This window comes from Chelonoidis abingdonii, chromosome 23 (genome assembly GCF_003597395.2).
Source record: "Chelonoidis abingdonii isolate Lonesome George chromosome 23, CheloAbing_2.0, whole genome shotgun sequence".
NCBI lineage: Eukaryota > Metazoa > Chordata > Testudines > Testudinidae > Chelonoidis > Chelonoidis abingdonii.
This window is the reverse complement of record NC_133791.1, coordinates 17723728-17751186: the sequence shown is the minus strand read 5'-3', so window position 1 is coordinate 17751186 and position 27459 is coordinate 17723728. Positions and strand designations below refer to the sequence as shown.

The 27459-nt window shown below is 54.4% G+C and overlaps 1 protein-coding gene across 1 annotated transcript; it reads left to right on the top strand.

Moving 5' to 3' along the window:
- The first annotated feature begins 2434 nt into the window (after positions 1-2434).
- On the top strand, positions 2435-27394 carry LOC116829017 (chloride channel protein ClC-Kb-like). The gene is made up of 20 exons (XM_032787596.2): positions 2435-2494; positions 5789-5959; positions 8012-8140; positions 10298-10426; positions 11388-11527; positions 13541-13618; positions 13809-13887; positions 16411-16536; positions 18513-18597; positions 19118-19219; positions 19759-19843; positions 20367-20540; positions 21164-21233; positions 21616-21726; positions 22079-22292; positions 22995-23128; positions 23611-23711; positions 24479-24562; positions 25752-25838; positions 26024-27394. Exons 2-20 carry the CDS (start codon positions 5836-5838, stop codon positions 26069-26071), a joined length of 2100 nt encoding a protein of 699 aa, XP_032643487.1. The 5' UTR covers positions 2435-2494; positions 5789-5835; the 3' UTR covers positions 26072-27394.
- Positions 27395-27459: the final 65 nt, after the last annotated feature.

Below are 27459 nucleotides of genomic sequence, written 5' to 3'. Positions count from 1 at the left end.
GGGGAGCTGAGCTGTGTCTCTGTGGCAGAACTGCTATTGCATGGCTATCTGTCACATTAGCGTCGCTGAATATGTCCAGATTCTTGCCTCCTGGCAGATCCTCTATTGTCAGTCATCCTAGTTACATTGGAAGAAACCCCATCGGAGCCGGGGTCAGGACTGTTCGATGACCTTGGTTCAGTGGGGGATCTGGACGGGAGGCAAGGGGCCACATTACCAAGTTTTCTCCCTGGGATCTTCCTAGCTAGAGCTGGGGGGAAATTATTTTCCCATCTCATAAGAACTTTTGAGATGCCCAAAAAATTTCCAATCCCAAAGTGGGACGAAAAAATTCATCTTGAAAATTTTTTCAAACTAAAAATCTGAAACAACAACAACAAAAAATGGAATCAGGTCACTTTCACCTGAAAAAACTGAAGTTTTAAAATGGAAAACACCTCCTCCCCCCAAAGTGTTTGAAATGGGAAATTCTTCGACATCGGCCCTTTCCCGGGAGCATTTTGGTTTCGATGAAGCGATTGTTTAGAGATGGAAAACCGTATCGTCAAAAAATTCCTGCGCTTCGGGCACTAGTGGGACGAACCCTCCCTTGCTACTCCCGCTGATTCCAGCCCAGGTGGTTCCGGTTGACTTGTCAAGGACATTTTGAATAGCGACGGTAAATCTTTCCTGTGTTGTTAGGGACAACTGCCTGGGTGGGGCGGAGAGGAAGGACAGCGACTGGTGCAGTGGTACTGGGCCAGTGCAAGGGCAGAGGCTGGGAGGCAGATTCCTGCAGAACTCCGGAGGCAGCAGCTGTCCTGAGACGCACACAGGTGAGTCCTGCAGTGCTCTGAGCAGGGTGCCTTTTTTTTTTTTTTGCAGCATTGTGCAGAGAGAGAGAGAGGCTGGTCTGCTGTACAGGGAGCTGGCCCTGAGAGACCTGGGTTCTACTCCCACTGTGGACTTCCTCTCTGACACCAGGCTAGTGCTTTAAGGACAGAATTTCAAAGGTTTTTAGGCACCCAGAGATGCAGCTCGATATCTAGTGGGGTTTACAAAGCACCAAACCTTCTAAGTGCATTTGAAAATCTCACTAGGTGCCTAAATGCGTTTGAAAATCTGCCTTTAGTCTGTGTGTGCCTCAGTGTCCCACCTGTACAGTGGGGATAACAGCACGGCTCGACCTCGCCGTGGGGCTGGGAGGAGAAATAGGTTAGACATTGTGAGGTGCAGCCTCAGATACTATAGTGATGAAACCACATAAATACCACAGGTAGAGTGGGAACCTCTCTGTACGCTGCTAGTCCTGCCCTAGGTCTGACCCCTTCTTTTCATCTATGCCCCCAATCTCCCCCTTTTCTGAATGTAACCTGGGCTCAGTGCTTTGCTGTATTTTTTTTCTGAGCCCCCGGCCTGTGTTCTCTCTAAAACAACCCTCCTTCCTCTCCCCCCTGAGAGGATTCCTCTTTTACAGGCTAAATGTCCATACCCTTCATTTAATCACCACCCCTTTCTTATCTTAATCACCTGGCCTCTGTTTGTAAACAAAATCCTGGCCCCCTGTCCCAGGGGCACCTCTCCTCTCCACTAATTCTGTGCTGTTGTTAAGAGCTCCACCTGGAGCTTGCACACCTCCTGTATGAAACTCAGGGGGCTTCTGCCCTCCCCTTCCCCCCCCAGTGGGCACCCTTGCATCTACCCCTGAGCTGGAGTGAGATGCCTAGCTGCCAGACACATGCCCATGCTAGGTCTGGTTGAGCTAGCCTGCTAAAACGTAGAAATAGTGGTGGGAGTGGTGGGATGAGTATGAGCACATCTGAACCCCATAGGCCTGTATTCGGGGTGGCCAGTCCCTCCGGCTACTTGGACCGCCGCGCCTACATTGGCTCAATCAGCGCAGGGCTGTCGCCTTGATCTGGCACTCGCCCTGCCAGCTCCAATGCAGACACACTCTGAGTCTGTGGTTTCAATCCCACAGTGGTGATGCTGTCTGTCAGACACTAGCCTAGGGGCCAGCTCCGCAGCTGGTGCAAACTGACACAGCCCCAAGGACTTCAATGGAGTGGCATCAGTTTACACCTGCTGAGAATCTCAGCCCCTTTCCTCTGTGCCAGCCATGCTGGGTGGAGACGCTGGCAGCTGGGGGCTCCTTTGCTGCTGTAGCCATCGGCCCTGTTAGTTAGTTATTCCAGGAAGCTGGGAGGAAATCAGATTTTCTGTGGTTCGTTCTTCTCTGTCAACTTCCTTCCTCTCTATGGAGCAAAACTGAGGTTCCTCAGCATGTTAGTGAGCAATGCAAGTCAGAGAGGCTTTGGGCTGGATTCTGGCCCAGGCCTGGGGGCTTCACTCCAGTGGGTGGCATGAAGCAGCTGGAAAAATGACATGACTGGCTACCTGGGAATTCTTCCTCAGCTTGAATGGGGCCAGATTGTGCCTAGTCAGCAACCCAGCTCTGCTTTTGAAGGTGCCGTCTTCTATGTGAGGATCTCAGCTTTCATTAAAACAAACAACAGTAAGTCTCTAGCTGTCCTGGATGTGAAGAAAACCTTGAAAGGTGAAGTGAGTATTATCAATGCAGTGATGTCTGAGTCTGCAGAGAGCCTGAAGCAATAGCCCTTAGAGGGGCAAATTGCCCCATGAATTTCAGGGGGTGTTAACATAAGTTCCCAATAATAAAGCAGCAAAAACTTACAACAAACTGGGTCATGGCTGTGCCCAGAATCTGGGCCAACAAAGCTGGCAAACAACCACTTTTGCCCCTGTCCTGCCCAGAAAGGAGCACAGCCCATACCAGTGCCGAATCTAGGCCTCTGAACATCTGCTGAATGAGTGAAATGCGCATGGCAGAATGCAGGGCAGCTGTTTTGAATTCCTGGGACGGAATCCCATTCCTGCATCTCCAAGGGCCACCAGCTGGTTCCCCCCAACTCCTATGCAGGACTGACTTGGAGAAGATGGCAGTGCTGAAAGCAGGCACCTGTAGGGCTCCCCTGTTCTTTTAACGGACAGGTATCATCTGTCTTTGGTGCCGTCTGCTGGTTCCTTGCCCCGGCCCATCCAAGAAAGACTCATCTTTAGGGTATGAATGAGCAATGGGCAAATCATGAAAAGTGCAGAGGTCCAGATCAGCATGGAAAAGCTTGGGGAGAGTGGGTTGGGTTCGGAGAGGAGTCTGTGCATGGTGAAAGGGCTGGAAGACATTAACTTCCTCACGTTGGACTCTCTTAGACTCTCCATGTGGCCTGGCCCAATGAGATCCCTTGTCACAAGGCTTGTGATCACAGCTTGTTGAGAAAAGATGTTTCTTCCCCCACAAAAAATTTTGACAGAGCTGCAAAATATTTCACTTTTTTCTGTCAAAACAAATTTCTTCGTAGAAACTGAAACCTGAAAAGAAAGTTCAGTTTTCAGCAACCCCAAACCCTGAAATTTTTGGTTTATTTTGGTTGCAGGACACAAAAATTAATCAGATTTCAGTTTTTTGGTGAAAGTTTTTTTGATGAACACAGAAGCTTTTGCTGAAAAGTTCCCATTTGGTCACACAGACAGTTAACACCAAACACGTTCCATCAAAATGTTTTTTCTATCAGCTCTAGCTAGAATCCTCTCTACTCCCTCCCATTCCCGCTCTGATCCCCATTCCCATGCCCATCAGAGCCCCAATTCAACCACCACCCTGCTAACCATGAAGCCTCCTTTCCTCCTCACTACTGGCTCTCTCAGCCCACTCCTGCAGCCACTGCCCCTGCTTTCAAGCCTGGGGCCCGGCAGGAGTGAAGGGCCCGGCTGCTGGTCGCAGCGTGGCACACGCTGTACATTCCCCCCCCCCCGCCCCCCGAGGCTTCATTGTTAGTGTATCCTTCTTGGTGCAAGTCCTTGCAGGTGCGGATTCTGTGCTGTGAAACTACAGGGGCTGAATCCTCAGGGATGACTCAAGTGATCTGAATTAGGTGAACCCAGTTTGGCTGATACAAGAGCCAGGCCCTCCTGGAACGCAACCCGAAACAGGATGGTTTCTAGCCAGGTACTTCTGTCCCTATCATAAAGGTTCATTAAGGGCTGGATTCTGCCAGCCCTGCTCACATTTATCATGACCTTACATCGTATTGATTTCAGGGGTGGGCTCTGTGTGAGTAGGGGGCAGGGGATGGGCAGGATCCAGCCCTAAATGCCTTTTGGTTTCATTTGATCTTAGAACTGGGTTGAGGCCATAGACCCCCCCTTGGGCATGGCAGGGCTACCCGGCTGGCTCAGAGGGAAGAGCCCCTCCTCCTGACACATCAGCGACGCTTATTGTTTTGATGCCCCTGCTCACCTGCTTCCTGGGACAGTGGGCAGGAAAGGGGTAGAGGTTTGGCTCCAGCCTCCATCCCCAGGTGGTCCGGGCAGCTGAGCCAGGGGCAGGATGCCTGGAGGGAATCATGTCCATTTGCCACGGGGCCTCTCCTGGGATCCAAACCTAGCTTTGAGCTGAGCGTGAGTTGTCGGATAACCTCCTGTCCTACACTTGACCTTCTTGGCCTCCTGTGAACAACACGTGGATGCCCTGAGGCCTCACGGGCCTTGTGCGTGAGGGGGGGGGCGAGGGAGAGAATTTATTCCTTGTTGTTGGGTCTCACTCCATTAGCAGCTCAAGGTCATCCACTCAGTCAACACATTAATCACTCGCTTACTCCAGCTGGATGCCAAACATCAGCTATTATTAGCACAGTGTGACTTTACCTGGTGCAAGATCTTTCCTATAAACTGCACAGCAGAGCTAAATCACCCCTCGCTCTCCAGTGAGATTCTAGACCAGACACTCACCCCTGGGCATTAGGCCACCCCAAGGAGGACTGAAGTCCCACTGACTTTGTCTCAAGAGCTCCAGGCAGGGCCAATGCTGTCTTCAGGCGTGATACAAAAGGAGAGGGTGAGTCAGTGAGCTAGCAGCCATACAGGGAGTCTGTTCGGGACTCTGGGAGAGCCAGAGGAGAAGCTTTCACCACAACCGAGGCAAGACAGATGGAGGAGGGGAGAGGGGACCAGGCAAGCTTGGGGAGCAGGGAGGGGAGGGGAGCGACCAGGACTCAGTGTCCCTGGTGTTAGTGAACGGATTTGCAGCCATGTAACCTCAAACTCCAGCCCAGGGTCCATGAGAAGGCTGTTTCTGACTCAGCAAAGAAGTACCCCATGGCTGGGTTGTTGGGGAAGCAGCAGCTGGTGGGAGGTAGGTATCCCCACCACACATGCAGACCAGGACAGCTGAGCCTGCCATTTGCCAAAGCTGTATGGTCGCCAGGGCCGCCCAGAGGGGGGGCAAGTGGGGCAAGTTGCCTCGGGCCCTGCAGGGGCCCTGCGAGCTGCTCTGGGTTTTTGGCAGCACTTCGGCGGCGGGCCCTTCACTCACTCCTGGTCTTTGGTGGTGGGTCCTTCAGTGCAGCAGAAGACTCGGAGCTAGTGAAGGACCTGCCGCTGAAGTGCTGCCGAAGCCGCAGAGCGCCGCCCAGTGAGTACAAGCGGCAGAGGGGAAAAAAAAAGCCACAATCGGTGGCACTTAGGCGGCTCTACCGCAGCCACTTCATTCTTCGGCTGCATTCGGCGGAGGATCCTTCCCTCCAAGAGGGACCTGCTGCTGAATTGCCGCCGAAGACCTGCCCCTGCCCAGGCTCCTGAATCTTCTGGGCGGCCCTGATGGTCGCTGCTAGTGAAATGGTCTCTGGTTAGCGCTATCCTTTGTAACATGGGCCTCTCTGTAGCCCAGAACCCCCTATGGTGAGGCAGCCCGGAACCACCTCTTACCAGCAAGCTGCTCCCATTTGCACAGGGACCAGCAGTGACCTGCTACTCCTGGCCCGGAGCCATCGCTGGCCCATGGCAACGGCAGGGTCCTGGAGGGTGCGGAGGGAGCACCATGCTGCCCAGGAGGAGGCGGAGAGGATTCTAATGCTAGAAGAAAGCTGGAGGTCCTGGCCCAGAACACGCAGGGCAATCCGAGGTAAGAGCCGAAATGGATGGAAATGTTCCTACCCCAGCGGGGGTGGCAGAGCTGTCGTAGGCCTTCTGGGTCATCTAATCCAAATGGTGCGTAAGCAGCATTCTCCCCTGCCAGTGGGCCCTCAAGTGGGACACCTACACCCCTTTGGGGTGGGGCCACAGGCACCTTCCCGGCTGGAGCGTTGCAGTTCCTAACCTCCTCCCACCCCGACTCTACGGTGTGTCGTTGTTGTTAACAGGAGGACTTGTGGCACCTTAGAGACTAACCAATTTATTCCAGCATCAGCTTTCGTGGACTACAGCCCACTTCATTGGACGCATAGAAGGGAACATATAGTGAGGAGAGAGATACACATACAGAGAACATGAAAAGGTGGGAGTTGCCCAACAAACTCTAAGAGGCTAATTAATTAAGATGAACTGTTTTCAGCAGGAGATAAAAAAAAAACTTTTTTGTAGTGATTATCAAGATAGCCCATTTAGGACAGTTTGACAAGAAGCCATGAGGATACTTAACATGAGGGAAATAGATTCAATGTGTGTAATGGCTCAGCCGTGTTAAGTATCCTTACAGCTTCTTGTCAAACTGTCTGAAATGGGCTATCTTGATGATCACTGCAAAAGTTTTTTTTTCTCCTGCTGACAACAGTTCATCTTAATTAATTAGCCTCTTCTGAGTTGCCCAACCAACTCTACCTTTTCAGGTTCTCTGTATGTGTATATATCTCCTCACTATATGTTCCAGTCTATGCATCCGATGAAGTGGGCTGTAGCCCACGAAAGCTTATGCTCAAATAAATGTGTTAGTCTCTAAGGCCACGTCTAGACTACGCGCCGTATCGGCGCGTTAAAATCGATTGCTCGGGGATCGATATATCGCGTCTGATCTAGACGGGATATATCGATCCCTGAGCGCGCTTATATCGATTCCGGAACGCCACCAAAACCAACGGAGTTCCGGAATCGACATGGCGAGCCGCGGACATCGATCCCACACGGTGAAGACGGGTGAGTAAATCGATTTTAGATATTCGATTTCAGCTACGCTATTCTTGTAGCTGAAATTGCGTATCTAAAATCGATTTTCGTGCGTAGTGTAGACCTGGCCTAAGGGGCCACAAGGACTCCCGTTCTTTTTGAGGATACAGACTAACACGACTGCTGCTCTGAAACCTGCTGTTAATAAAGCCAGGCCCCAGCAGGCTGGTAGTCCTTTCTCTGCTATGCTTGATCTAATAACCCCTGCTCCACGCTCCGTACTTGTCGAGGGGCTTGTGCACGTCACCCTGCTCTGTCTGTCTATGTTATTCCATGGCCACTCTTACAGCGAAGCCATTGGGCTTGGATTTCAAATGGCTGCCCCCGAATCACTGCACCGGGTTTGATCCACCACGGCTGGGGATCAGCTGTATTTAATAACATCCAGCTGGTATGTCTATGGTGCCTCTTCGGTCTGTCCTGCCTTTCCCCTGACATTTGCCTGTGTAGAGAGCTGCGGAAGAACAAAACCCAGCTGCTGGGTGGGTCTCGCTAGCAGTAGCTGGTCTGAAAATGAATCTCAGAATGAACTCGTGGACTATTTCAGCCTTAATGAAGCTGCCCCCCACCAGGGGAACTTTGTTTCCTGGTTGATAACCGAGCTGGTTAAAAAGTGTCTTTGTGCTTCTCCCATCCTCCGGGAACCTGTTCCTCCGAGTGCAGAACAAATGGTCACTTTCTGCTTCAGTGCCAGACCCTGCGCTACTGACCAGCTCTGCTCACTTTCCTCCTGTGAGGGATGTGCAACCTCTGTCTACAAGGGGGCTGAAAAGAGCAACCCCCCCAATCCTTCCCCAGGAGCCCAAGCAGGAGGAAGTTCTCCTGGTGCCTGGGCCCTGATCTGGGGCCAGTGTTTTTACTGGGTTAGCCACAGTCCCTCTGCAAAAGGAACAAGTTGCCGTGCAACAATCAAACTCATGCCCTGTGGGGTGTAGCTGACCCTCCTTGTAAGGTGATTTACCTGGCCCTAGCAGAGTTTGTCTGACTTGCCCTGTCCCACTGGTGCCCCCTGCAGGCTGCCTGGAGTGTGTGAAGCGCCAGCTGTTCCGTGTCGGTGATGACTGGTACTTCCTCTTTTTCCTGGGGGTGATAATGGCGCTGATCAGTTTCGCCATGGATTTCACGGTCTCCAGGGTATCAAAAGGTAACTATTGGCCGGTTGTGATCGCTTTCTCTCAGCTGAATACTATGAAGCACCCCGGCCTCTACAGTGAGTAGGGCAGAATGATTATCCGCCTGGGCAAACTGAGGCAGGTAGACGGGCTGTGACTTGCCCAGTGCCACAGGAGGAGGTAGGATCAGAGATGGGATTAGTACTCAGGTGCTCCTGGCCAGGCCTTGGCTTGCAATGTTCCACTGGACGCCTCTCCTGAATGGCCCATAGTCCTTGCAGCCAAAGCTGCTCAGTGGGGGTTTTTTGGACATGGAGTGAATTCCCTCTGCGCTGCTCCTGCCCTCTGCCTACTCAGCACGTAGGAGACCCAAGGCAATGGCCTGTCCTAGGAGTGCACGGGGTGTTTTGCAAGACTCTACTGCAGCATCACTTGAGAGGAAGCTCCCGCCCTGGCTGGTCTCTGTGGGGTTCACTGACTGTGCCATGGGGATGCTGGACCATGGGGATGATGGCAGCATTCAGTGCAGGGTATCACTGGCTGAGCAAACATCATAAGCTTAGGGAAAGGAGTTGGGTGGGTAGGGCACTGAACTAGGAATCAAGAGCATCAGGTTCTGTTCCTGCCACCGACTCTCTGCATAACCCTGGGCAAGTTACCCCCTCCCTCCCCTCCACTGCATGGGAACAGCAACACCTCCCCGCACCCTCCCCACTGAGATCTGTGGCTGGAAAGCAGTCGAGAATTGCCCTGTTCCATCGGAAGGATTTGCAGCAGTACCCTGGCAGCCCACTGACGGGTAAATACACAAAGCCAGAATCCAGGCCCAGAGGGAAAACTTAGGTTACATTGACACCTAGTGGAGTTCGCATTAGATCAGGCAGCATCCTGGGAGCTCCTCTGTGTATCTCTGTTAATTACTGTCACACCCAGAGTGCGCTCAGGACGATCCACTCCAAGTGGGCACAGAAATCTAAAAGAGGCTTTTATCCTCCCCAAGGAATCCATTCCAGGTGAAGACAGAAATCCAAGTTGTTCTCATTCTTCCACGTGAAGAAGGGGACAGAGAGTGAGAGAGGGATCCCAGACTGAATTTCTGTGCCCGTCTGGAGCGGATTCCAGCAACGCTGGCTGTGCAACTGATGGCACGAACCAACTCCAGGTGGTGCGGTGACTTGCTTACTTCAGCTGCCTGTTCAATGCAGCCCCCGTCTGTTTTCTGGAAGGCAGCAGCTGGGCAGAGCGCTGAGGAAAGAGGGATTTGGGTTTCAGATAGGAGAGTGGAATGTGGTCCCAAGAATGGGCAATAGAAAGAGGGTTCAGATGAAGGATGCCTTGTGTATATGACGTATTTTCACAGACCCTCTCAGGCTACTGACATTGATTTTAACATGAAATGCTTAGAGCACATTGGCCACAAGAACCCCTGTGGTCAAACCCATCATAGAGACTGTTCCCACCCCACCCTTTGCCAGTCCTTCTTCCCCTCCCCCTCGACTGTCCTATCACAACCCACCCCAGTTTGTTTTGGTGTCATGTTTTTTATGTAGGGTAATGTTGCAGGAACGCAGAGTTGGAGGCTGTGGTGAATGAAAGGTGGGAAAAGCATTCAGAGAATCAAAGAGTTAGACACTGTGTAACAAACCCGTGGAACTCACTGCCATAGGGTATTAGTGGTGCAAACAACTTAGTAAGATTCACTATTGCACTAGACACATATAAATTAGAATGGAATCTGAAGTTTACACTAGCTGGGGTAAAAAAACCAAGCACTGCCGATCCTCATGCTTCTGGGCATAGGAAGATTTTCAGATCGGGGTCAGGAAGAATCTTCCCGTCTTACTCCAAGGGCTGTTATTGTACAATTAGATGTTTGAATGGGATTAACATCTTCCCTCGGCCACTGAGCACTGTTGGAGAGAGTGAACTGGAATAGCTGGACTAATGATCTGTTATGGTGCGGCAGGAGATGGAATCCCAGAATAGATGGGCCATTGGTATGAACTAGAATGGTGGGAAGTTGGAATAGTTGGACTGTCGCTCTGTTCTGATGTGTCGTATGTGGGCTATCAGAACAGATGCACAACTGGTCTGTTGTATTGTGAAGGGAGGCAGGATATTGCACTCGCTAGGCCACTGGTCCATTTTGCTGCATCACTTCCTTCATCTCTGCTGTACTCGTTTTCTAGCACACATGTGGCTTTACCAAGAGCTCGGGGATCACTTACTGCTGAAGTACCTGTCCTGGACTATGTACCCGATTGCCCTGTCCGCCTTCTCCACTGGCTTCTCTCAGAGCATCACTCCACACTCGGGAGGTGAGTCTGACATGCTCAGACACGAGGCTCACAGGTCACAGAGGAGCCATCTTATGAATAAGAATCATCCCTTTGTCCCATAGCTCCTTACAAGCCTGGTATCTCTTCTGGAGTCAAGCCCCAGGCTATTGACTACCCAACCTGATATCAAGTGCTTCAGGGGTGACTCTTCTGTTGCACCGCGGTCTCATGCTGACCAACATCATGAGGGGGAAAGTGCAGCCCAGTGGGCAGTAGATGCAATGGTTCTTCCATTTTGGGTGGGAGGGTCTTCAGAATGAAACCTTCTGAGAGCTAAGCAGTGGGGGGTTCGGGTGATGGTTTGGGAGATGGTCCATCAGAAGGTCTGTCTCCTAGAGAGTGGCCTGCAGAGTGGAGAAAGCCGGAGACAGATGTGCACATCACAAAAATCCCATGGCGGTCAGTACTAAGTGGGTCCCTTGTTGGCCATCACAGTAGACAGGTCAAGAACTGGAAGGGCCTGGAGAGTGAACTCCCCTCTTGTGCCCCAGGTCAGATGCATTGAAGGGCATTGGCCAGGTGGTGCATGGGAAGTTTGTGCTGCCGCTTCCCACATTGTATGGGCTCAGTGGATAAACAGAGGACTTCTGTCTCCAGGGCTGACCACAGGGAACCTTTCACTGGCTCTCAATGTCAAGTGTGCACAAAGGTCTTTGCCTTATAGCAAGCAACAGATGGTTTGTTTTTTTTTATCCCTGGAACCCAACAAATGTGGAAGACACCTTGGGTAGAAGCAGAGCATCTCTCTGCTTTTGGATGATCTAGTGGCATCTGGTTTGAATTTCAAGTACCCAACTCAGAGTATACCCCCTTGGCCTTGTTGATACTGGGTTCCTGGTTGGAGACTCACTGGAATCCCAGAACTGGAGATCCAGACTCTGCTAACTCTTGGCTCACCAAGTGGTTTGCTGGCGTGTCCTACTCTTTTGTGTTTCTCCAGGCTCTGGCATCCCGGAGCTGAAGACCATTCTCACTGGAGTCATGCTGGAGGAGTACCTGGCCATTAAAAACTTTGGAGCCAAAGTGGTAGGGCTAACCTGCACCCTCGCGTGTGGGAGCACCATATTCCTCGGCAAAGTTGTAAGTGTCCCCTGCTCGGTCTCGTGGCTGAATGAGACTGAGGAGACATTTTGGTTGCTGGTTCCTCTTGAGGGACCAGGCAGGTGTAGGCCATCGGGGATAGTATAGAAAGTACAGAAAGGAGAGCCCCATGCTCCCTACAAAGGACTCTTCCAAATCTTGGGAGGGAGATGAAGTTAAAAGGTGCTGGGGTGTCCCAAGTAGGGCTAGCTCCACTTACTTAGTAAATCCATTTATATCAGTGGGATGATGCTGATGTACACCAGCTAGGAATTTGACCTTGATTCAGGGCACCTGAGTGATCTTTAGCTGTCTAGTATCTGAGGGCGAGTTTCAGTCAGGTTGTGTCAACAGATTCCAAGTCCAGCGAGAGACAGGAATCTCCAGATACACATGCAATGAACCCGAGGGCCGTTCTGGGTCTGAGAACGGGGTGTCTGTAACGTGCTTGAGACAAACTGGGAATGTTCTTAATGTTTTCTCTGAATACTGTGTTGGTACCTCAGTGTCCCCTGTGCAGTATCTTGGTGGTGTAAGTATAAGGGTGTATGATTGCTGCAGAGCAAGGGGCCAGTGCACCTAAATGCCTGGCACTCTGTCTCCTAGCAACTGATGGCCTGGGCCCCTTCTCTGCAAAGGTGCCAGCTGAAGATGTTGGAGACAAAGAGGTCAGGTGACCTCCTGGCCCGGGAAAGGAACTCAGCAGAGAGGGAGGGGTTGGAGGGGGTTGTCAGTCTGGAGCTGGCTGGGGATGAGGAGTGAAGTGCAGACGTGGGGGTCTGGCTCACTGCCCCCCAGAATGGACCCGGCGGAAGGGTCTCATTCGCTGTACCTACAAGTTCTGTTTTAGACCATATTCCTGTCATCGAATAAACCTCTGTGTTACTGGCTGGCTGAGAGTCACATCTAACTGCAAAGTGGGGGTGCAGGACCCTGTGGCTTCCCCAGGACCCCGCCTGGGTGGGCTCGCTGTGGCAAGCGCACGGAGGGGCAGAGGATGCTGAATGCTCCAAGGAGAGACCCAGGAGGTGAAGCCCTGTGAGCTTCTTGCCCTGCAGACAGTCTGCTCCAAGGGAGAGGAGGCTCCCCAAAGTCCTGACTGGCTTTGTGGGGAGCAGTTCCAGGGCATTGCCTGGGGACTCCGTGGCAGTGCTCAAGAGCCTCTCCTCTCTGAGCGGCAAACAAACGGAGATTGAAACCGTCCAGTGGCTGATCAGCAATGGTGGGCAGGTGGGAATTAGCTCATATCAGAGTGGGGCAGTGGCACTTAAGGTTGAGACCAGCTTGCTGTTTAACAGCTGATTTTTCCAAGTGACCTAAAATCTCCCTGTTTACTTGGGTTGACCTGAAAATTGCTGTACCTGGGGGTTTGGCTAGGAGTCCAGATCTGAGGTCAGCTGAGCAAGGGATTGAGATACAGCCCCCACATCTCCCCCTAGGAAATGAAATGAAAATGATCAACTGTAAGCTTTAGAAACTCGAATGATGTTTTGCTACTGGCTGCATGAGACCTCCAGCCTGTCTCCTAAACTGAAATCCCCTGTAACAACACAAGTTTTCCTTCCACACATTAAAGACAATGGTGCCGTCTAGTGGCTGGAACGCACAGAGGCGAGTGCTTCTCCGTCAGCTCAAGCGGCAGAGGTCTGTGCCTTTTGGGCTGGAAGGCGCAGGGTTCTAGACCTGGTTCCTCGGGTAACTGCCCGTTGTTGGCAGATGTGAACTGACCGCTGATCTGTATGGCAGTAGGGGGATCGGATAGGTCATGGCTGCAGGAGGTAATCTCTTGAGGCCATCTGATCTCATGGGTTTTCCAGCCCGTGTTCTCATCCCAAGCAATTCAGGTGACCAGCTGGGGCCAGATCCACACCTCGTGCTGTCGCTGCACTGATGTCATCAGGTTACACCTCGCTCAGCTGGGCTGTGGCGTTTCTCTCCAAGGATGCCACTGCTCTTTAGCGAGTCTCTGCTCTTCGTGCAAACCACTGAGCACCCAACTCCTCCTCTCTCCAGGGCCCCTTCGTGCACCTCTCCAGCATGATCGCAGCGTATTTAGGAAAGATCCGAACGTCTGTCGTTGGGGAGTATGAGGTAAGGCGGCGAATGGGGTGGCCGCCTGCTGGTGAGAGGAGAGGGGACTCAGTGGGTGGGGTCAGACACCCCGATCCCTCCTTCCCGGGGTTGCCCTTATCGACTGGTCCCCGCTGGCAGCGTAGAGGGCTCCCTGTGAGTGCTAGAGTCTGAGGCAAACCACCCTGCTCTGCGTGTGTCTCCATTCCAGAACAAGAGTAAGCAGACAGAGATGCTGGTGGCAGGTGCTGCTGTTGGAGTCGCGACCGTCTTCGGGGCTCCCATTAGCGGTAAGAGTGCAGCTGGCCCGGCCTGGGGGGCAGCAGCGGTGGGGACCATGTCACATGCTGGCGGAGTGTGTGGTGCCTCCCCCCTGCCAGCTGGGTCACAGAGCAGAGGTTCCCAAACTTTTCTTATTGTGTTCTACTCCCTGCCGGAGCTACCCCCGGCTGCCCGTGTGCCCTCCCTGCCGGAGCTACCCACCAGCAGCCTGCTTCCCCTTCCCCTTCTCATCACTGATACTTTGTGTGTTCTTCTTAACACCACCTGTCTTTAGCCACCTGTCCATATTTCAGTTACAAACAGAGATAGTTACAGTGTGACGTATACAACCGAACCCTCCAACCCCCCACCCCCAAGTTCTGAGCTCAGTTAGACTGGACTGTTGCTGGGCAACTGAACCTGCGTTGCATGGTGATTGGAGGGGAGGGCTCTATACATCAGTGTCGCTGTATATCTGTGTTCTCGGTGGTACGTCTTGAAATAAATGACCTACCGTGTTTTATATAACAAACTGGCACCGAGTATTAAAGATCCTGCGTACCCCCAGGGGTATGCGGACCACCGTTTGGGAACGCCTGACATAAAGGATAACAGCCTTCTATTGGTGCTAGCTAATAGAGGATCTCACATGGTCAAATTCTGTTCTCTGGGGCTGAAAACCTTGTCTTGCCGAACAGTACAACAGCCCTCGCTCCAACTGGCTCTGCTCTGCCCCTTCTGTTCCCATTTTTGCTCCTTACCCCCACCCCACCTTGCCAATTTCCCTCCTACCTTTCCTAAAGGCCTGCACTTTTGGACCCAGCAGGGAGGTAGGAAATCACCTCCTGTTGTCTTCACGCCCTTTCTGCTATTGCTCAATGAATAGCAATTGATCCTGTTAAGCGTGGCGAGTCAGTGACTCAGAACAAAATGGCACCTGGTGGAAGCTGGGTGCACAGACAGGCATTGGGATGTCTGCCCTGAACTGTGTATGGGAATACCCAGAAGAGAGCTCCCAGGAAGGTGAGAGGTCCCCTAAGAAGGAAAACCAGGTGGCAAAACCATGATGACCCTACCTGGAAAACCAGGGTTAGGGTTTTATGAGTTAGGGTTTCTATGCGTATTAGCTTCTGTGAAACCCCTTTTAAAATTCAACAGTACAAATGCTAATGTGGGTCCTTTGAGGAGAAAAGCTCAGAACTGAGCTCTCCAGCAGCAGCAGGCGGAAACAATGTCCCCGCTGGAATTTCTGTCACTAGATGCAGGGTGGATTTGGAGTTATCCCAGGCCCTGCTCCAAAGGCCTCTGATGTCAATGGAATGACTCTCCATGGAGCTTTAAATCGAGCCCATCTTGCATTGCTATGTCTCTAGTGCTGTGTTTTCCCCCTACGCTGACTGCAGCTTTGTATTGCTCAGCCTAAGGCACTTTATGACTGTGACGAACTAGGAACGTTCTTAATGTTTTCTCTGAATACTGTGTTGGTGCCTCAGTGTCCCCATGGCAATTCTTAAGTATCTGGCAGAGCAAAGGGCCAGTGCACCTAAATGTCTGATCCTCTGTCTCCTAGCAACTGATGGCCTGGGCCCCTCCTCTGCAAAGGTGCCAACTGAAGGTGCTGGAGACAAAGAGGTCAGGTGACCTCCTGGCCCGAGTAAGGAGCTGAGCAAAGAGGAGGGGCTGGAGGGGGGTTGTTAGTCTGGAGCTGGCTGGGGACGAGGAGTAAAGTGCAGACATGGGGGTCTGGCTCACTGCCCCCCAGAATGGACCCAGCCAAGGGGTCCGGTTTGCTGTATCTACAAGCTCTGTTTTAGACCCTGTTCCTGTCATTGAATAAACCTCTGTTTTACTGGATGGCTGAGAGTCACGTCTGACTGGAAAGTGGGGGTGCAGGACCCTGTGGCTTCCCCAGGACCCCGCCTGGGTGGGCTCACTGTAGGAAGCGCACGGAGGGGCAGAGGATGCTGAATGCTCCAAGGAGAGACCCAGGAGGGGAACACGTGTGAGCTTCTTGCCCTGAGATAGTCTGCTCCAAGGGAGAGGAGGGTCCCCAAAGTCCTGACTGGCTTTGTGGGGAGCAGTTCCAGAGCATCGCCCGGGGACTCCGTGACAATGACAAAGAAAGAACTAATACAAAGTCTCCAAGGGTCAGCGCGCACAGGGCCTTGCTCTGTAACATCAGCACTGAGCCGTGAAATTGGCAGTGGCCTCACAGCAGCAGGTTGGGGGACTCTTCTGCACTTCAAAGATCAGCATCTCCTCTCTGTCATGTAACACTGTCATTTGTGGTGCTGGAGGTGGAGGAGTCTAAGTGGTCTCTTCGTGAATGGTCCAGATTACTGGTGTGAGGATCTGGGCCCTTGGTGCTGTATGTTTTCCCCAGGGCATAATGTTTAACAAGCACTTGAGAGTTTGCCAGGAGATGAGGCACAAGCACCTGGCTCATTCTGGGTCTGCTCTGGCATCCAGCTCCCCCAGGGCCTGCTCAGATGCCTATGGCGAGTTCTCGCCTCTCATTTGCCACTCTAGTAACCTGAGACCTCTTTCCTCAGGGGTCCTGTTCAGCATTGAGGTGATGTCATCCCACTTCGCAGTCAGGGACTATTGGAGGGGCTTCTTCTCTGCCACCTGTGGAGCCTTCATGTTCCGCCTGCTCGCCGTCTTCAACAGTGAGCAAGGTACAGGGACCAGCGCTAGCTGAGTGATTGGAGAGGGGCACAAGGAGTGGTGGGATAGCCCATGAGTGAAGAGAAGGTCAAACCACACATGGGTATCCGTGTGCACAGCTGGGCTGCCCCATCACTGAAATATCCCTCCTCCAGTCCTACCGCTGTGTATTGGGAGCCTATGAGATAAGCAGCATCCGGCTGGGTCAGAACTTGGAGGTGAGACCTTGGCTGGGAGGTTGCGTCAGGAGCCACAGATACTTAGTGCAGAGTTATTCTGCTGATTCACACTGGCAGTCAGATCGGGTGGATCATATTAGTTCCAGCTCTGCAATATCTAAGGGACAAGGGTCCTCTTTAAAACAGAAGGAACAAGGGGAAGGGACTGTAGAGAACTTGTAAGAACAAACCTGATATTCTGGCTCAAATTCATCTCAGCTAGTTACATTCTATCTTACTATATACCTCCTGCACTTTGCATACAGAATTCTCTTCCTACCCAAAAGTAAGTAAGTAAGTAAGTGTGTGTGTGTGTGTGTGTGTGTGTGTGTGTGTGTGTGTGTGTGAGCGCTTTTGTCACATGCTGTTAAACAACTGCTGTGCCCAACCCCAGAAGTAGCTGCATTTTAATGATGGTTGAAAGATTCCTTTTGTAAAGCAGTCTAGTTGGCAGAGTGCTTGCTATCCTTCGGGATGAACGGTGCTCCGTTCAGGCAGAACAGCATTTCTTTTTTAAACAAAACCCTAGACCAGAAAAGAATTCATCTTTCCCCTGAGGTCAGAACAACCCAGCAAAAGACACTGGTCTTTGAAAGCAGACGGGCAGGCTCTAGGCTGAGTTTTGGTCCCATATCCTGCTAAGATCAGGTCGTTAATAGCGCACGATGCATGTTTTATGTCCTGGATGCAGCTGACAGAACCACGGTCTGGTCCCTGGTGGTGCAATTTCAGACATGGCCCTGCTTGATAAAGCCACCTGCCGTGCTGGCCCAAAGCATTCCAGGCAGACTGAATGAGGCTCATATTGCAGCAGTGAAACTGAAATGACTCTGCCAGCCCAGGCTCTAACGGCTGTTTGTTCGCAACATAAAAGGACCAGCCATTTGGCACGACTGGCCGCCGTCGGTGCCACCACAGGTCAGGGCTGAGCTGCATCAGCAGAGCCGTGTCTGTGGACTGGAACAGGGGGCTGAGATGGGGGGGGCTGCAGGTCATGGCTGAGGTGCCTGGGAAGAGGAGTGTGTGGCAGACTGCAGAGCCCCAGATGTGTTTCTGTCTCCTGCAGTTTTATGAGCATCAAACGTCACCTCATTTCTTCCCTTGCCTTTAAACTGTCAAAGAAAAGGCCAGAGTCTGAGTGACACCGAAACGATCGGGGGGGATGGGGAAGTGCCAGGTGCTGCTAGCATGTCTTGGGAGGCTGTGAGATGCCAGCTCCACATGGAAATCCAAAGCAGCCAGCCAGGCTAACAGCCAACACTGCAGGCTGGCTTGGGCGGATGCCTTAATGGTAGAGCCGTGCTCTGAGAACCCATCCATGGGCTGGTGGCATCCCCCGACATGTGGCTGGGAATCATCTTCCACTGGTGGGGTGGGCTTTTCTGGGCTGTGGGTCAGCAGGTACCGTTCTTTGCTGCACAGGTGGGGATGTAAATATCATGTCATCATGGAGGCTGGGCTCTGGTTTGCCCCCATCCCAGCAGCACTCGGGCCAGTCCGCTGGCACAGTCCGGCTGCTGCCGCTGCTGACGGAATCTGTGATATACACTCAGCTCCCTATTGGCTAATCAGGGGCACCAGAACAGGCGGGGCCAGTGGCTCGGGGGGAAGAGGCAAGGCAGGGATGGGATCACGGTCCAGACGCCTATGCCCCCCCCCACTTTTAGGGCGCTTCCATCGCTCCCGTGGCTAATGCTAATAGAACTGGAGGGTGCATGTTGAATTGGCCTGGGGTGTCTGTGGTCATGACTTCTGACTCTTTCTCCCAGAAACCATCACTGCTCTATTCAAGACCAATTTTAAGATTGATTTCCCATTTGATCTCCCAGAGACCTTCTTCTTCATGGTGGTCGGGTAAGAGCAGGTCCAGTCTGGTCTGGTTTGTCTTTTGTTCGGTGCAGAGGTGTCACTTTCCAAGGAGGGGGAGACAACCCAGTGAAGAGCTTGCTGCCCGGGGGCCTGGCAAACGGCCGCTGTGGGCAAGTTACTGAGGCAACACTCTGCCATCTGTACAACGGACATGCTAGCAGAGCCTTACTGCTCCTGGGGTGTGAGGATGAAATCTATTAAGAGCTGGGAGGTGCTGTAGATAAAGTCACTAGCCAAACCTGGGAATTGCTACATTCATGGTCTCTTTATGCTATAAAAGCAGCAGAAAATCCTGTGGCACCTTATAGACTAACAGACGTTTTGGATCATGAGCTTTCGTGGGTGAATACCCACTTCGTCAGATGAATGTCTTTATGCTATGGCATGAATATGTCTGGCGATGAAATCACCACGTGCGCAGACCTCCGGCTGTCTTGGAGGACGCAGGCTGCTCTCGGGGAGAAGTGGGGGGTAATTCCTGTTTTTCATTCTCTTATCTCGGCAGGGGGATCTGTGGGATTCTAAGCTGTGCGTATCTCTTCTGTCAGCGCTGGCTCCTGGGATACGTCCGGAGGAACACAATCACCGCCAAGCTGCTGGCTACAGAGTAGGTGTTCTGGAGGGAGAGACGCTCTCAGGAGTGGGGGCTGTTCCCAAAGTGCAGCAGGACGGGAGGTGTGCAAGCCATGTGTGTGGCCAAAGATCTTCTCTGCCCTGGCCCTGTCGTCTTGTCCCTCCAGCCTCCGCACCCTTCGTGCTGCGCTGGATGTCATCTCCCACCGGATCTGGCATGGTTCCTTGGCTCAGTCCCCAAGAGGCACCAGCACCTGCCTGCCTATTTGTTCCCTCCTAAGCAACCATTGGCAGTGAAGGCTCCATGTTGGAGTGTCCTTGGCATGCTCGGCTTCTGCGCTGCCCGTCTCCTCCTCCTCCGCCTCTGCTGCAGGAGGGAAAGGAAACCTCCCTCCTGCTCCAGAACCTTTGCTGGCTTTTCACCCTAGGGGAGAATTCATGGGCCCATTGCAACTTGGCAACCCAGCCTGTGTGACCTGCCATCTCCCTGCCCCTCCCTTTCCCCTGTTGTTCAGAGAGCCCCATTCCAGGGTCGCCGTGTAATGTTGCATGTCACTGATCTGTCTTTTTCAGCAAGCCCATTTATTCCTCCCTGGTGGCCCTCCTGCTCGCCTCCATCACATTCCCTCCCAGCCTGGGGCACTTCATGGCATCCAGGGTAAGTACTGGCCTATCTCGGGATCCCCTCGCCTGTTCTCTGACCAGTGGGGATCTAAGCACTCACTCCAGGGTGGAGAGCAGGGGCCTTTCCCAACCAGCTCTGAAAGACGGGCCACACTGTGGAGAGACAAACTCCCCCCTTCCTGGGGTCTGGCTTAACAGTTTACTTTGTTAGTAATCTTCTCACTGAAGTCCAGCTCCAACCTTCTCCTCAGGCTTGGCTGCACCTATGGCTCCTCTCTTCAGACCCCTCAGCCCACACCCTACGTCCTCTCTGCCTCCCACCCAAGATCCCTCTGGCAGGGCAGCAGTCCCCTGAAGCCTGTATTTTCCCTCAGTCTGGTCTTCCAGGCTTAATACAGCTGGTAGGTGTAGCAGGCTGGGGCCATCTATGGAGCTACTCCTGATTTACACCAGTGCGGGTGACAAGAGAGTCAGACTGTGTCTGAACACGATAGTGATTCACAGCATCTCCTCCCCCTCTGCAGGGAAGTGCTTAGACCTGTCTCCTTCTTTCCCAGCTCAGCATGAAGGAGCTCCTCACCTCCCTCTTCGACAACCAGACATGGGGCCTTCTGTCCCAGAACGCATCGCTGGCCAGGCCTCCTCAAGTCGACCCTGAAAACCTGTGGATTGAATGGTGGGAGCCCAGCATCACCATCTATGGCAGCCTGGCGCTCTTCCTGGTGATGAAGGTATCGGCCCCGTCGAGGTCTCCGTGAGATTGGGTACCATGGGTCTGATTCTACAGGAACCTCAGTGGTCTGAGGAGCTGGGAGCCCCTTGCTGGATCACCCCCTAGGTTCAGGGAGAGCCAAGAACATGCAGCCTCATAGAGCAGAGATGAGAGAGGAAAGTCAAGGACGCAGTGGAGTCTGATAGGGGATACGAGGTGGCAGCGCCTCTGTGTAACCAGAAGGCTCCAAGGTTGTGCCATGTGCACTGGATGGAGGGGAAGTGTTCCCTCTCTGTGCCTTCTGGGAAGGATCTGAGGGCCAGAAGAAACCAGATCTCCCATGTAATGTTTGGCTAGGTCAGCTGAGACCAGCTCAGCACAGCTTCTCCTAGACAGTCCAGAGGAAGGCTTCCTTTTGGGTCCTCTGGCAGAGCTGTCACCTCTGGGCAATGAGGGTCTGGCTGTGACCCCTGATGTGGTAATGTGCCGGGTGTATGCACGGAGCAGGGCCTGCTACTGGATGGAGAACTCTGCAAACTGGTTTGATGGCTGGACCCCCACCCCACCATCGTGGGCTAGGGATGGCTGAAGTGGGTGCATGTGGGTGGATCTCACTCGCTCTTGCTCTCTCATTTGTTCAAGTTCTGGATGCTGATCTTGGCCACCACCATGCCGATGCCAGCTGGGTACTTCATGCCGATCTTTGTATACGGTGAGACCGCTTTGCCCTGCCCTTGCACCCATTTCTGATTGGCCCCTTTGATTGTCCTTATTACCATAACGGGGAATAAGGGCTGCCCCTTGGACCAGCCCTTTATCACTCAGAGCTCAGAGAAGGCTGCTGGGACCTCTCAACACGCAGAGCGCTTGCTCTGCAGAAGAGTCGTGGAGAGAGGGGAAAGCAGCGAGTGCTTAGACCAGCAAGATCCACCCCTGGCCCCTGGGAACTTTGGTTCCTGCTCCGGTGGCACGTACACTCGACAAGTTCTGGGCATTTGTGCTTCTGTCCCAGAAGGGCCCACTGGGGGGTGGGAACGTGAGTCCCTGACCTTTAGATCAGAGTGGCTGGATTCCAGCGGTGAACGTTTTTCCAGGTGCTGCAATCGGGCGTTTGGTGGGGGAAGTGGTTGCCTTTCTCTTCCCCCATGGTATCCAGTCGGACGGCGTAGTTAACACCATCACTCCAGGAGGCTACGCACTGGCCGGTAAGTCTCTAGCACGTGACCTCAACTCAGGAGTGTGGCTACAGGCTTCGAATAATGAATGAGGCTGCAGCGGTAGGGTGCCTTTGCAGGGTGGCTCCAGAATTTAGTGTATCACTCCATATTTCTGGGGTGGTCTCCAGGATCCTTATGTCTTCCCCCATTCCTTTCCCTTTCCAAGCCTGGTGTGCTGTGAGCTGGACACAGCTCCACTCCACCATGGCTTGCATGGCATGACAGCCAGCGAGAATGACGCAGGAGGATGCGGGAGCTGGACACGAGCACCCTGGCAGACCCACCCCTCCTGCCCCGGGTGCTAGGCAAGTAATTGCCCTTTGTATTGTCCTCCTGGCAGGGGCGGCAGCGTTTTCGGGCTCGGTCACACACAGCCTGTCCACTGCCCTGCTGGCCTTTGAAGTGACCGGGCAGATCGCCCATATCCTGCCCGTCATCCTGTCTGTGCTGGTTGCCAATGCTATAGCCCAGAAGTTCCAGCCCTCCTTCTACGACGGCACCATCATCGTGAAGAAGCTGCCCTACCTGCCCCGGATCAGGAGCAGACACATCGGGTGAGCCCCTGGGGAGATGCTGCTGCCACCTGCTGCCCCTCGGAGGGGCGTCTCCGCTGGCCTGGCGCTGGGTTGGCGCTGGTGCAAGAGGGGCAGATTAGGCAGCCAGCTAGAGCTGGAGGGGATGGAGCCCCACACCACCGCTGCTGGGTAGCGAATGCAGTGCCTGGCACAGAGACAGAGCTGAGGCAGAAGAGGGGCCCTGGCGTACCGTGGGTTAACAGATCAACCACAGAGTCCTCAACTCCCAGGGCCATCCCCGCATCAGTCTCTGGGCTGGTCTACACTACGGGGTAAAATCGATTTTAGATATGCAATTTCAGCTACGTGAATAACGTAGCTGAAGTCGAATATCTAAAATCGATTTACTCACCCATCCTCACCGCGCGGGATCGATGTCCGCGGCTCGCCATGTCGATTCCGGAACTCCGTTGGGGTTGGAGGAGTTCCGGAATCGATATAAGCGCACTCAGGGATTGATATATCCCGTCTAGATTAGACGCGATATATCGATCCCCAATCGATTTTAACGTGCCGATACAGCGCGTAGTCTAGACATGGCCCTAGACGTGGCCTCTGGTTCCTGGCTCTGGCTTACCCCGGCCCCCTCGGTGGTGATGGTTGTCCAGAGGCCTTGGAGCTGGGTCAGAGGAGAGCGCTCTCCCCTTTGCCCTGGCTGACCCTCGGCCCTTCCACCCCCAGCTCCTACAGCGTGACCACTCACCAGTTCATGAACACCCACTTTGCAGTCCTGGCCAAGGGCGCCAGCTTTGAAGAGGTCCTCAGCATCGTGACCTCTACCGACGACCTGGAGTACCCCATTGTGGAGAGCACAGGTACCGCGCCACACTGTGCCTGGAGATGGGGCCACAGGTCCTGCTGGCCCTTCCACTTCCCTCTGTCCCCCAGGTCCATGGCCATCTCTGTCTCTCCTTCCTTCCCCTCACCCCTCTTCCTTTCCCCCGGAGCTGGGCCCTGCTGCCCTGGGCAGCGAGAGACAGACCCGCTTCCTAGTCTGGCAGGGATGGAGCATCTGGAGCGGTTCTCTTTATTGATGTGGCTGGCGTTTCTCCTTTCTACTGAGGGCCCCGGGCCAGAAGGGTGGGAGTGAGCTGGTGACATGAGCAGCTTTACCTTGGCAGAGGAGCATCCGTGGCTTAATAGTGCCCGTGGCATAGAGCTGCCTCCCTGGATGCAGCTCCCGTGGTGGGCAGAGATGTGCCATCAGCCTGGGCCCAGGACCATGAAGTGCTCAACCGGTGCCAGGGATCTGAGCTACCCTTCCAGCTCCTCCCATCTCCTGTCTCCTTCCCCCTAGAGTCTTTGATGCTGGTGGGCATGGTGCAAAGAACTGAGCTGGTCAGGTACCTCCAGACCCACGATGAAGCCAAGCCATCCCCCCAGGAGCCAGGCGAGAAGGTAGGTTCAGAGCACTCATCCTCCTGCTGCGCGTACGGTCCTGGGAGAGCCCCTCCAGCCAGCAGCTCTTAGCACAGAGCGGGTGTGGGTGCTGGGGAATCAGTGTCGGCCAGACCTGGATGGGAACTGGTGAGATCCCTGGGCTAGAGACTGCAGGTCGTCCCCTCTGTCTGGTCAGCCCCACCTTAAGGCCTCTTCCCTACTCATCGCTTCAGCCCATGAGTGATGGGAGAGGCTCTTCGGTCCCGGCAGCCCGGGCTGGATTGTTCAGTGCAGTCCATTACAGCGCTCGCTCCAGTCTAGCGAGGGCAGGGCAGGTGGTCACCATGGGTCAGTCCCAGTTTCCTTCCGAGACAATTGGGTGGCTCCATGTCGCACCTGTGGCCCTCCCAGAGCTGTATCCCCTTGGAGAGCCCCTTCTGCAAAGAGGGGGTCAGTGCCTCAGGCTGCGATGTGCTGACATCGAGGCCACATCCCCAGAGACGCCGGCTCAGGCAAGAGGCTTGCGGGGGCGTTCGACCCTACCCCAATATCACCGCTGTTGCCCTGCCGAGACCATGCCCACTGCTGATGCTCCACCTTCTTAAAGGGGCAGCACCTGGCAATCCGTAAGGTATCCGACCGCAAAGGCACTTCACCGAGTCCTGTCCCCGTGGGAGGCAGTGTATGGGTGCGACATGCCCCCGAGAGCGCTCTATGAAAGCGGTGCCACTGCCATGGTCTCCTCTGGCCTGTCAGTGCCCACCCCTCGCTGTCTTCCCCGACAGCCTCGCTCCAGCGGGACACTGGGGGATGACTGCGCCATCGAGCCAATAACTCTCCAGCTGTCACCTTGGACATCTCTGCACCAGGTAACTGGGCAGGAAGAGGGCCTGGGAGGAAGGACTCTGGGGAGAGGCCAGGCCTGGCAGGAGAGACGAGGCTAACAAGGATCAGACTGATTGCTGGGAGCCGCCTGCCTTGCCCGAACCTGCTGAGCAGAGGTGGCAGCTGACAAACCATCCAGGGGTGCCAAAGGCTATCGAAATACAGCCCCAGGCCGTGTTTGTGCCTGCCAGGGCCGCCCAGGGGGGGCGGGGAGTGGGGCAATTTGCTCCAGGCCCCGCAGGGGCCCCCATGAGTTTTTCGGGGCCCCTGGAGCGGGGTCCTTCACTCACTCAGGGGGCCCTGGAAAACTCTTACGGGGCCTGGGGCCCCGGAGCTTCTTCCACTCTGGGTCTTTCTCAGTGGGGGGTCCTTCTGCCCCAGGGCGGAAAGACCCCCCGCTGCCAAATTACCCCCAAAGTGGGACCTGCCATCGAAGTACTGGGTCCCGTTTCAGTGGTAATTCGGTGGCAGGGGACCCCCGCCACGGGTCTTTGGGGCACTTTGGCGGTGGGTCCCGGAGCGGAAGGACCCCCCACCACCGAATTACCGCCGAAGTGGGGGCCCCCTGCCGCCAAAGACCCCAGGCCCCCTGAATCCTCTGGGTGGCCCTGGTGCCTGCCCCCTACCTGTCCTCCTGCTGTCAGGCCTTTGTACTAGTCCCATCTAACCAAGAGCATCTGTTCAGGCGGAGATGAGCACCGGCCACGTGCTAAGACTGGTGCATTGGTTGCTTGGAGAGCTTGTCTGTTTCATGTGCAGATGATTGTCCATGTGAGCTTGGGTCACCACAGCATGAATGTGGTATAAAGACCCAGCTAGATGGATCGGCTGCAGCGAGAGAGACAGGAAGGCTCTGGGCCAGCTGCCCAGATGCCCCCGCCCCACTGTTACAAAGTTCTGATTCCAGCCGGGATTTGTTTTATTACATGGGCTCCGTATCCTCTCCAGGGGCCACTCCCTGCACGGTTTTCAGCAGAAGCGCCTGGGGAGGGTACACAAGGGTGCAATAGGGGAAACCCAGGGCCCTGCTACCCTGGGCTGCTCCAGGCGTGTGTGGGCCCTGCCAGTTCCATGTGAAGAGGGAACCGTCGGGCGCAGGGGGGCAGGAGGGCTCTGCCGAGAACTGGGCGGCGCTGCCCTGCCACGTCACACTGGCCGCTCCTTCCTTTCCAGGCTCACAACCTGTTTGAACTGCTGAACCTGCAGCGTGTCTTCGTCACGTCCTTGGGGAGGGTCATCGGGGCCGTCTCTCGGAGCGAGGTAGGGGCTGGGGCCAGCCTGGACTCGGGGCTGGGGGAGAGCTGCCTGCGGGGGATGGCCAGGGGCCCCAGGACCCATTCTGGGCGTTGAGGAGGTGACTGAATGGCTATCGAGTCCCTGGGGCGGGGAGGAGCATGGAGCCAGGTGGGGCCATGGCCTTGCCCACCTGCCGCTTTCTCTTCCAGATGAAGAAGGCGATTGAAGACCTGGCAAATCCGAAGACGTTGAAGTGAGCGATTCGGAGCCTGGGAGAGCAGCCCCTTCCCCCTCCTGCGCAGCGGAGTGTGGGACAGGGGATCTTGCTGGGGCCCGGGGATCTCAGTAGCAGGGGGGCAGTGCTGGCAGGCATCTCCCCATTTATTTTTTGTAAATGGAAATGGATTTGAAAGCTCCCCTCCACTTCCTGCTCCCCCCACAAGGAGCCACGGTTGTGAGAATGGGGGCAACACCTGGACCTCTCTGGCCCAGGGACCCGGCCAGCCGCTGGCAGCCCTCACCCACCCTGGAGACACGATAACACAGAGCTACCCAGGGACAAACACCTTGGCCCACAGACTGTCAGCGCAGAGGGCAGGCCCAGGCTGCAGGCTCTATTGCACTGTGAAATGTGCATGCGCCATCCTGAATTTAGTGCCTGCCGCCCTCTCGGGGCCAGGCCTAGCGGCCCAAGAGTCTGCTACTTAGCAAACCCTAGGAGAGATGCTCCTTGAGCTTAAGGAGTCGGGGCTTGTGCTTCGGGCAGTGAAAGGGCCTGGCTCCTGCCGTGTACGTCTGGGTTCATCACAGACCTGCCTGCATTGAATTCTCCTGTAACATGACGTCCTGTCCTCACTGTGCAATTGCTCCCTAACTGCAAGGGTGCAGGGTAAGCCAGGAACAAGCTCCCACAAGCCCTGAGGAGCCGGACCACCCCTTGCCTGTCCCCAGAGCAGCCAGGCTGTTGTGGCCTACACAGCCGGGGGTCCTCCTTTGAAATCCCTTGTTCCCAGTCACGGCGCGCAGTAAATCAGAGATGAGGGCCGGCAGGGGCGGAGCTCTTGATCCTTTGTATTTCTCTGGAGACACAGAACGCAGCGGGGAAAAGGCATCACAGCCATTGCAGCCCCCAGGGTACCCGCTCCCCTTGCCCCCACTGATGCAGGAAGCGTTGTCAAGGTGCACACAGTCTCCATGCAACAGTAGGAACCAGCTAGGTGACAAAACACACAGTGCCAGGCATGATGCCCGCTCTGCTGGCTGGGCAGTGGCTGGCTGAAGGGAGGTGGGCTTAGGAGCAGCCCTAAGCGGAGGCAGCGGCACCCAGCAGCAACAGTCATTGCATGTGCCAGCCGCCTGCTTTACAGAAGCTCCCTGCATGGGAGGAAAACCCGTGGGATGCAGCCCCCGCCCTGAGCGATGGGCAGGGAACCTGCCAAAGGTGCCAGGCGTAGCGGTGCCAACATACGAAGTCTTTTCAATTAAAATATAACATTTACCTGTCCCCTCTCCCCCCCAGTGGGCTAGCTGAGATTTTTCTCATTTGTATCATTCCTCCTGCCTCCGCAAACTGAGGTATGTGTCCGCGGGTGGGAAGGGAGAGTGGGGGGGTACAGCCTAAGGGTCTTCGCGCAGTTGAGGGTCA

Coding starts and splice junctions, on each gene's coding strand:
- LOC116829017 (XM_032787596.2), top strand. CDS start 5,836: ATGGCAACGGCAGGGTCCTGGAGGGTGCGGAGGGAGCACCATGCTGCC. Junction 11,528..13,540: donor CCATATTCCTCGGCAAAGTT/GTAAGTGTCCCC, acceptor TCCTCTCTCCAG/GGCCCCTTCGTGCACCTCTC. Junction 21,234..21,615: donor CATGCCGATCTTTGTATACG/GTGAGACCGCTT, acceptor ACGTTTTTCCAG/GTGCTGCAATCGGGCGTTTG.